The sequence below is a fragment of the Gasterosteus aculeatus genome, chromosome 2 (genome assembly GCF_964276395.1).
Source record: "Gasterosteus aculeatus chromosome 2, fGasAcu3.hap1.1, whole genome shotgun sequence".
In the NCBI taxonomy this organism is placed as follows: domain Eukaryota; kingdom Metazoa; phylum Chordata; class Actinopteri; order Perciformes; family Gasterosteidae; genus Gasterosteus; species Gasterosteus aculeatus.
In genome coordinates, this window is record NC_135689.1 from 9,730,215 (window position 1) to 9,738,025 (window position 7,811).

General features: G+C 46.4%; 1 protein-coding gene across 1 annotated transcript in view; it reads right to left on the reverse strand.

The window, feature by feature from the left end:
• lgr6 (leucine-rich repeat containing G protein-coupled receptor 6) overlaps positions 1-7,511 on the reverse strand; it is a 32,848-nt gene extending 25,337 nt beyond the window's left edge. The window contains exon 1 of the mRNA XM_040193860.2: positions 6,808-7,511. Coding sequence (XP_040049794.2) covers positions 6,808-7,031 — 224 coding nt within the window. The 5' untranslated portion in view covers positions 7,032-7,511. The remainder of the gene's footprint in view (positions 1-6,807) is intronic.
• Between the last annotated feature and the right edge of the window lie 300 nt (positions 7,512-7,811).

A 7,811-nucleotide genomic window follows, 5' to 3' on the forward strand; every position in this document is an offset into this window, starting at 1 on the left:
TTATCTTTCCCTCTCTTATTCTCTCTTTCTCCTCATTCACGGGGCATAAAGAGCGAGGGCGAGGAGAAGTCTTTCACCTGGATGAGGAGGGCCACGGGGAGGACTCGCACACCAAAGAACAGAGAGGGAGGGAGGAGGAGAAAAGAGGAGATAAGAAGACAGAAAATGGGGATGCGTCTGTGTTTCTGTCATTCCGTGTTTCGTGCTATTTGTCGTCTCGTTGCGGATTTGGGAAGTGACATGGTGATTGTCTGGGTGGCTGTTTAGTCTGAGGCACGGGAAACATTTTAATGCGCTGTGGGACTCGTGCATACCCTGATACACGCCGCACACACACACATATGTGCATATACGCACTCTGTGTCCGCTCCCCGTCCTCCCACACAAACGGCGTCATGAGACTGAGAGTGGTGGGGGTGAAAGGTCAAGCACTTCAGTAATGGAACAGGAAGTGTTGGAACAGTCGGCTCTACACAACATACAACTGCCTGCAACATGCGGACAGGACTGACAGGCAGCTGTTGTTGTGTAGGACATAACTTTGGGAGCAAAAGGCATCCATGGCCCTATGCACCGTCCACTAATCAGTTACTTTGGCTTGTATTGCTTGGTCTGGCTTATATACGTTTGTCACATGACTGGCACCTAACTGCTTGTTTAGTTTTCTCATAGATCGAATGTAACAGGTTGTGGCACCGGAAGGAAATCATTCCAGAGTGTTTGACAGCCACTTTGCTACAGAAATATCCTAAAAAATAATGGTTAAGATGTGTGGAAAAGGATTACAAATTTCACCACTTTTCCACACATCCTGAAAAGGTATCTCTTACAGAGATGTCCTTTCCTGAACACTGATTCAAGGAAGATTCTCAGCAGTGGAGACAACGGTGCATGAAACCCGATGAGTATTAGTGTCAGGCTCTATTATGACTTCCCTTGGTTGAATGGCAGAAACAGGAGGACACCGGATCTAGTTGGAGGAGCGCTCAAATCCACTCCTGGCTCACTCCCCCTTTACTGCTGCCCTCACAGATGATCAGCTCGTCTGTACCATATAGTTAACAGGGCCCACGGATAATATCTAGACGTAAACTTAAATCAGGACTTGATGAAATCTTACCCCATGAGGACATATGGCTGCTGTTGGTTTAAAGAGATTTAGTTTGGCCTCTTGCCATGCATGTAAAATCTCCAGATTTCCTCTTTCGCTGCCCTCCAGCCAGTCTTACACTCCTACAGCAGATGGAAAATACACCTGTGAAGTCCAGTCTTAGCAAGAATTGTACTATTGCCTTGTTCTTTATTGTTTATCAGTTCAACTCAATAAATCCTAGAGAGTCATTCTTTCTTTCTCTCCCAGCTTTATTCATCTACCTTCTTTTTCCTTCATCCATCCTTCCACTTTCTGGACATTCCTGTTCACTCTGAACTATGACTTTACTATCTATTTGCATGTGTGCAAAATGTGAGTTAATTTCTCCCATAACTCCCATTTCATTGGTCGATTTTCCCAATTTAACCCCTGCTAGCATCGCTGTATCAGCACTGCACTGAGGGACGCTTTGATGCTGCGTGTGTGTGCGAGCAGTAAGTCTGCATGAATCCGTATTTGTGCCAGATATTTCCATGTGTGCAATGTGCGCATGGGGGTCTCGTGGGTTCTTGTGTGTTTGTGTGTACGCTGTTGGCATCAGTATCAATCCTTACTACTCATCACCTGCTCACGGCCAGCCCAACATGAATTACTTCACCGGCCAGCGATCATAGAGACAGACAGAACCATATTGAAAAGCAATGTGGACATAGACAGCTATGTCCCCCACTTCCCCAATTTAGTTTCATCTGCTTCTTTTGAGAAGTAAAAGGTATTTTACCACTGAAAACTGATATACAAACAAAAAATAAGTCTATTTTTCCATCCAACCACAGGCACATAAACTGACACCAATGACAGCTTTAAAAGTAACAGGTCATGGATGCACATGTGCACGTGCACGCTCTTGAACAGTCAGGGACATTTGTCAGGGCCTGGCCCAGGATTGGACAATGCCTTCTCTGTGCCAGTGCCCTTGCACACACACACACACACACAAGCATTCCCATGGATCCCCAGGGTTGGGAAGGGGCTGAGTTGGAATCTGGGCTTTGCAGGCATTCTGAATCCTCTCAGTCAGAAGCAGCCCTCCACTCCTCAACCACCCATCACACCGAGCACATTCCTACGTCCTGTGTCATACTTGTGTCGTGCTGCTGTCGCGCAAAAAATACAAATTTACATTTGCAGTTGGTTGGCTCAAGTCTGTCCCCAACCAATACCAGCCCACAAGTGTGGTCAATCCACATGCATGCCGTGCACTCTGTGTATGCTCTCCAAACACATTCCGCACTTTAGTTCCCCAATGTCCGCCTCCTCCATAGTTCCCTTTAAGATCTTGTGTCGTGATTGCTTTCTTCTTTTTTCTAAAGGACAGGATATGGTGCGGCAGAGCACACTATGGCCCCTGTGTCTTCCCTGCCGGCCACTCCTGAGGGATCCGCCATTGTTTCCATTGTTGTCCCGTACCTGCCTACCTGCCTACCTGCCGTCTGTCCCTGGGCGACATTTGAAAGCCCTCCCAACTTGCTCTGAGGAAACCACAAACCGCTGCACTATCCAGCGCTAACTGACCGTCCCTTCTCTCCGACACCCTGCTGCCGTAAATATCGCTTTTTCTGCCTCTCTGTTCACCACTGGGCCTCCAGGGAACCTGAGAGAGAGCTGAGGAACGGACACCTGAGGCAAACTTTTCAAGTTTCAGAAAGGAAGGAAGAAACAAAGTAGTAAGGGAAGGAATATTTTATAGATTGAGTAGATCAACTTTGTCACACAGTATGTCACTTACTGAATGGGTGATGTAGAAAATGTAATATCAAAATCTTTTTTTTACCAAGTACTTTAATATCACTATTGTTACAATAATTTTAGAGTTTTTGTACAGTGGTGCTTTCAAAACTATTTACCCATTCATATTTTTGATAAATACATTTAATGACCAATGGCTAAGGGCAGAATTGAAAGTCTAGAACAGTTAATTCCAGAAATTACCTCACAACTATGATGCATTCTTAAAACCAGGAAAACAGAACACTCGTCATGCATTATAATTCACTGTCCAAATTCTAAGACGACATTCAGTGTCAAATCATGACGTTTATACAATATCGATAACACAATATCTACATTGTCCATCGCTAATATTAATGCGCTCCTCCTTTTTATTATTTCCTTTGACTCTCCTCCCGAACGCCGATCACAGCTGCCTGTTAGTTGGCTTGAAGCCAAAGCACCTCCTCCCTTCACCGACATGCACGCGCATTACACTCTCTCTCACACACACACACACACACCTTGAAAACATTTACCACGCTTGCGTACACACACCCTTGACTTGTATCCGCTGCCATTAGCTGTATGCATTCATTCAGATTTTATGAAAGGACATCACACGTCCTCAATTAAACATGAACATGTCGGGCTGCATAACCAGCTTCAACACCTGCTTTGGAGGAACACACACACACACACACATACTTAATGTATAAATTATTGTTCTATCTAAAGGAGAGGGCCCAGCAGGAACAGGTGAGCCAATGAGAATAGGTGGGGGGACAAAGGACAGATACAGAGAAGGACAAGGAGGGCAGTATAGTTTAGTTGAAGCGGGGCAGGGGAGGGGGGGGGGGGGGGATGCTGCCATAGACGTCTGGAGCCAGGACACTGATGCTGGAGCTGATAGTTGCTAAATAGAGAACCCTACACTGACCGTACACACACACACACACACACACACACACACACTGTTCTCTTTTTTTCCAGAAATGTTCTTATTTTGGTAACTTTTCTCTCCTTACATATTCTCCCTCTCTCTCTCTCTCTCTCTCTCTCTCTCTCTCTCTCTCTCTCTCTCTCTCTCTCTCTCAGACACGATGTTTACAGTGTGACCCCGGTTGCTTGTGATAGGAATCATTCCATCAACATAATGGCTAAACGACACGCACACAACTGTTATAGTCACAGCCACCATGATGTTGTCCCCTGTGTGTGTGTGTGTGTGTGTGTGTGTGTGTGTGTGTGTGTGTGTGTGTGTGTGTGTGTGTGTGTGTGTGTGCATGCCTGTAAGTTGTGCATGTGCCTACTTGCTTAACCTACGGTCAAAATCTTTAAATGCCCATTTGTCATCAATTTGTAATTCTCTCCTTTTTCCTCATCAATTTTCACCCCTCTTCCTCATCTTCCCTTCCTCCATCCTGTTACACTTGCTTTACCTCCACTTTCCAGAAAACAAACCTCAACTGTCTGGGTGGTCTTTGCACGCACGCACACACGCCTTACTGTTCTTCTGACTAGTAATGAACTAGATGTGTTTCTTGGCCTTTGCTAAAACACCGTTAAAAGTTCACCAAGCTCGCCGCTGCCGCAAAGCACAAGGAGAACAGTCAGACACACACTCTATTTTCTTAAAACACGCACACACCGATGCCGGCTGAAGGACACGTGAGAAGTGTCCACATGTACACCTGACAACCTTAGACAAGGTCTATTTACAGTATACTCCACATGTGAATTATTTACAACATGATTGAATATTGCTGCATGTGCAGCCTAAATGTCTATCAAAGGGACAGCTGACATTTGTGACGGACAGCTACTCACTGTATCCACGCACAAAACAGCAGCGGCCCCCGATGTACACGCTACATGGAGAGTTCTCAAACTCAACACGCGTTGACACCCGTTGACACACGTTGACACAGACACACCCACTTGGGCGCCTTCTTTCTTCTTTTATCTGATATCAAAGAGATCTCTCGAAGCGTCTCACATGACAGCTCATTTCACGAGTGGCCCACGGAAACGATTGTTGCCATAAATCTCTACCCTCTCTGCTCTGAGCCTCTGAATAGTTGCATACCGTTGCAGAGGCAACCTGTGTTTGCCTCAGTGTGGTAAACGCAATTGTTTTTCTTTCATTTGTTTCACATTAATAGCATCTTCCTTTATGAAGTGGGGGTCATCCAAATGTGCAGAGGAAAACAGCGGCTACAGAGTAGGGTGATTCATGCACAGCCTGGATTGCCCTCTCGGGCCACTATGAGCAGTTGAGCTCACTTTGAAGAGATCTCGGGTGACACGGGTGAATGATGTCATACACTTTCACAGCATTGTGTGGATGTGGTTTATAATGTGGACTGTTCCCAAGCAAATCCCTGTGACCTCGACAGCCTACAGTATGTGCTAAAGGGCTAATCCAGCCTCCACAGCACAGCAGGGCGTGCTGGACACTACGACAGACCCTGGAGGGGTTTGGACCGGCGCTCTGCTGTTGTGACCTTTTATACTCCAGGACGGATCATGTAGGTGTGTGCGTGTGTGTGTGTGTGTGTGTGTGTGTGGATGAGAGAGCTTGTGGGCTGGGTAAGGAATGGGAGGCTTCTATGTTTTTGTTTGATGATTTTTATCAGCAAGGCACAAGAGAAATCTGTGATTCCCTTATCTTAATTTGTTGCGGCATCTCTCATGCTGTCCCACATTCCCTTTTTTTTTTTACCCTCTGAAGTTGTGTGAGCGTGTGTGTGTCAGTGGTCTGGTGCCACTGTGCGTGTGGGCATGTGCAGTTGGTCTCTGAGTTTATTTATCTTACTCTAAGTCAGCCCTCAAACTCACTAATTGGTCCAGTTCCACTGTTAGGTAACGAGGGGGAAATGAGCAATTACTCTTGTGTTTGTAGGGAATGAGTGTGCGTGTGTGTATATCTGTTGGGCCAAGCTCACCGATGTTCTCATGGGTAGAGGGATTCCTGGATGGTTTTTCACTTCTATAAACCCGACATGTGTTTTTTATCTCATGAAGAATACGGTACAAACGAGGCCATCGCGGGCTCCCACAGGCAGAGAGTCGGGCATTGTGCAAGTCGTCTTATATGAGACTGTGGATCTTTCCTCCCTCCATCTGAATGCAATTCTTCCACTGGTGTAATACTTGTAGAGCCCCTAGTGAGCGATCCCTCTATGGCACCCTGCATTCTGGCTTTGACTTGTATCATTTCAATATCAGGTATCACAAAATGTTTCTAATCTGTCCTCAGAGGATTACGCAGGGAAGATATTTGAAAGATTTGGCTTCAAGCCACTGCTGGGTAAGAAAACATTCCCAAAACGGCTTTTACATGATTTAATTGTAAAAGTGATTGTGTTGCTCGTAAAAAAAAAACGCCCAGCTGTTGATGTGGGCCTAATACCCGCAACTCCTTGTGGTCATATTTATTGTTATGTAAAAATTATAATTATACTCAAATAGAAAAATTGTATCTACAGTAATTTACGGTATTTGCCGTTTTCAACAACGTTTTTGTATCAAATTATATGGAGCTATAAACAAAATTGACATGAAATGGCCAACATTTGGACACATTTAGACATCTGAGTCTCGCACACACAAACGCACTTGTAAAAATGTACACAAATGCATACCGACACTCACGCTGGGTCTCCAGTTGGCGCAGAGAAACCTGATACTGAAAGAAGTGGTCCAGTCATTTCGCCATATAGTAGTCAACACACACATGCAGATTCTGCTGCCTTCCCACCTAGCAGTTTTTGGAATTCCTACGGAACGTTTGCAGTTGAACAAAGAGTGTAAACACCAGGAATGGCATGATTAGGGTCGAGTCAACGGCCAGGACAGATAGAACGGCCCGGCGGCTGGAAAGGGTTGGAGGGAAAAGGGACAAGATAACAAGTCCCACACTGGAAGCATGTGGTACTCACAGGTACGTGGTGAGAAGGCTGAGGTTGCTCGGTATAGATGATAGTCCCAACTCCGAGCAGTCCACCATGACAAAGATCCCATCTTCTTCACACTGGCACGGGGACGGGCACGACGCCGCCGCCGCCGGCCCCTGTCTGTCCTGGATCCACCCGTACCCCCACACTCCGGGGGCGGACCCCCAAACCCCACCAGCCACACATAAAAACACCAGCACAAGCAGCATGTCTGGCTGTCCACCTGTCTTCAACTTCAACCCCTGTAGAGATGTCCGCCTGGTGGCACTGTGATGTTTCAAAGAGGCAGCTTTGATCAAGTGAGGAGGTTTCAATGTTTCTTTGCTCTTCAAAGTCCTCGGCCCCCCCGGCTCTGTGCAATAGTCTGTTGCTTTCCTGGTCTCCTGTGGAGGTCGTCCAGTCTGCCAATCGGTCCCTGTCACAGCTTCTACCTCCGCATCTCTCTCTAAATGTCTCAGTCACCACTTCATCCCCTGGGGTTCTTGTAAGTTCTCGGGTCTTCCCTCTCACTGTGCCTTGTCTCTCTTTTTGCCCCCAAACACAGTACCTCTCTCCCCCTCTCTGTCTCTCACTCCTTGTATATATATTTTGCTCTCTCTCTCTCTCTCTCTCTCTCTCCTTACCTATTGTAGAACGAGCGCATGAGTTGTGAATGAGCCACCCTCATTGGTTCGCAATTTAGGGATGGGCTGGAGCATCTCTGTAAAGTAGGAGGGACCAGCCATCCTCAAACTCTTCCCTCTCTTTCTCCCTCTCTTCCTTTCCCCTTGTTTTACTTTTCCTGAAAGCTCGACGTGATAAGAAAGAGTGAGCGTTTGGTTCGATGAAGGGGGGAGGGTGGCTTTGCCTGCGAGATTTCCTCTTGTGGGACATTGTGAATGAATTGAGTGTTTATAGCTGGATGGGAAAGGATGAAAAGTAAGTCTAAGTAAGGATAAGACGGACTGTTTGGCTCCGTGAGAGGGATGCAGAGGGTGAGAGTGTGTGAC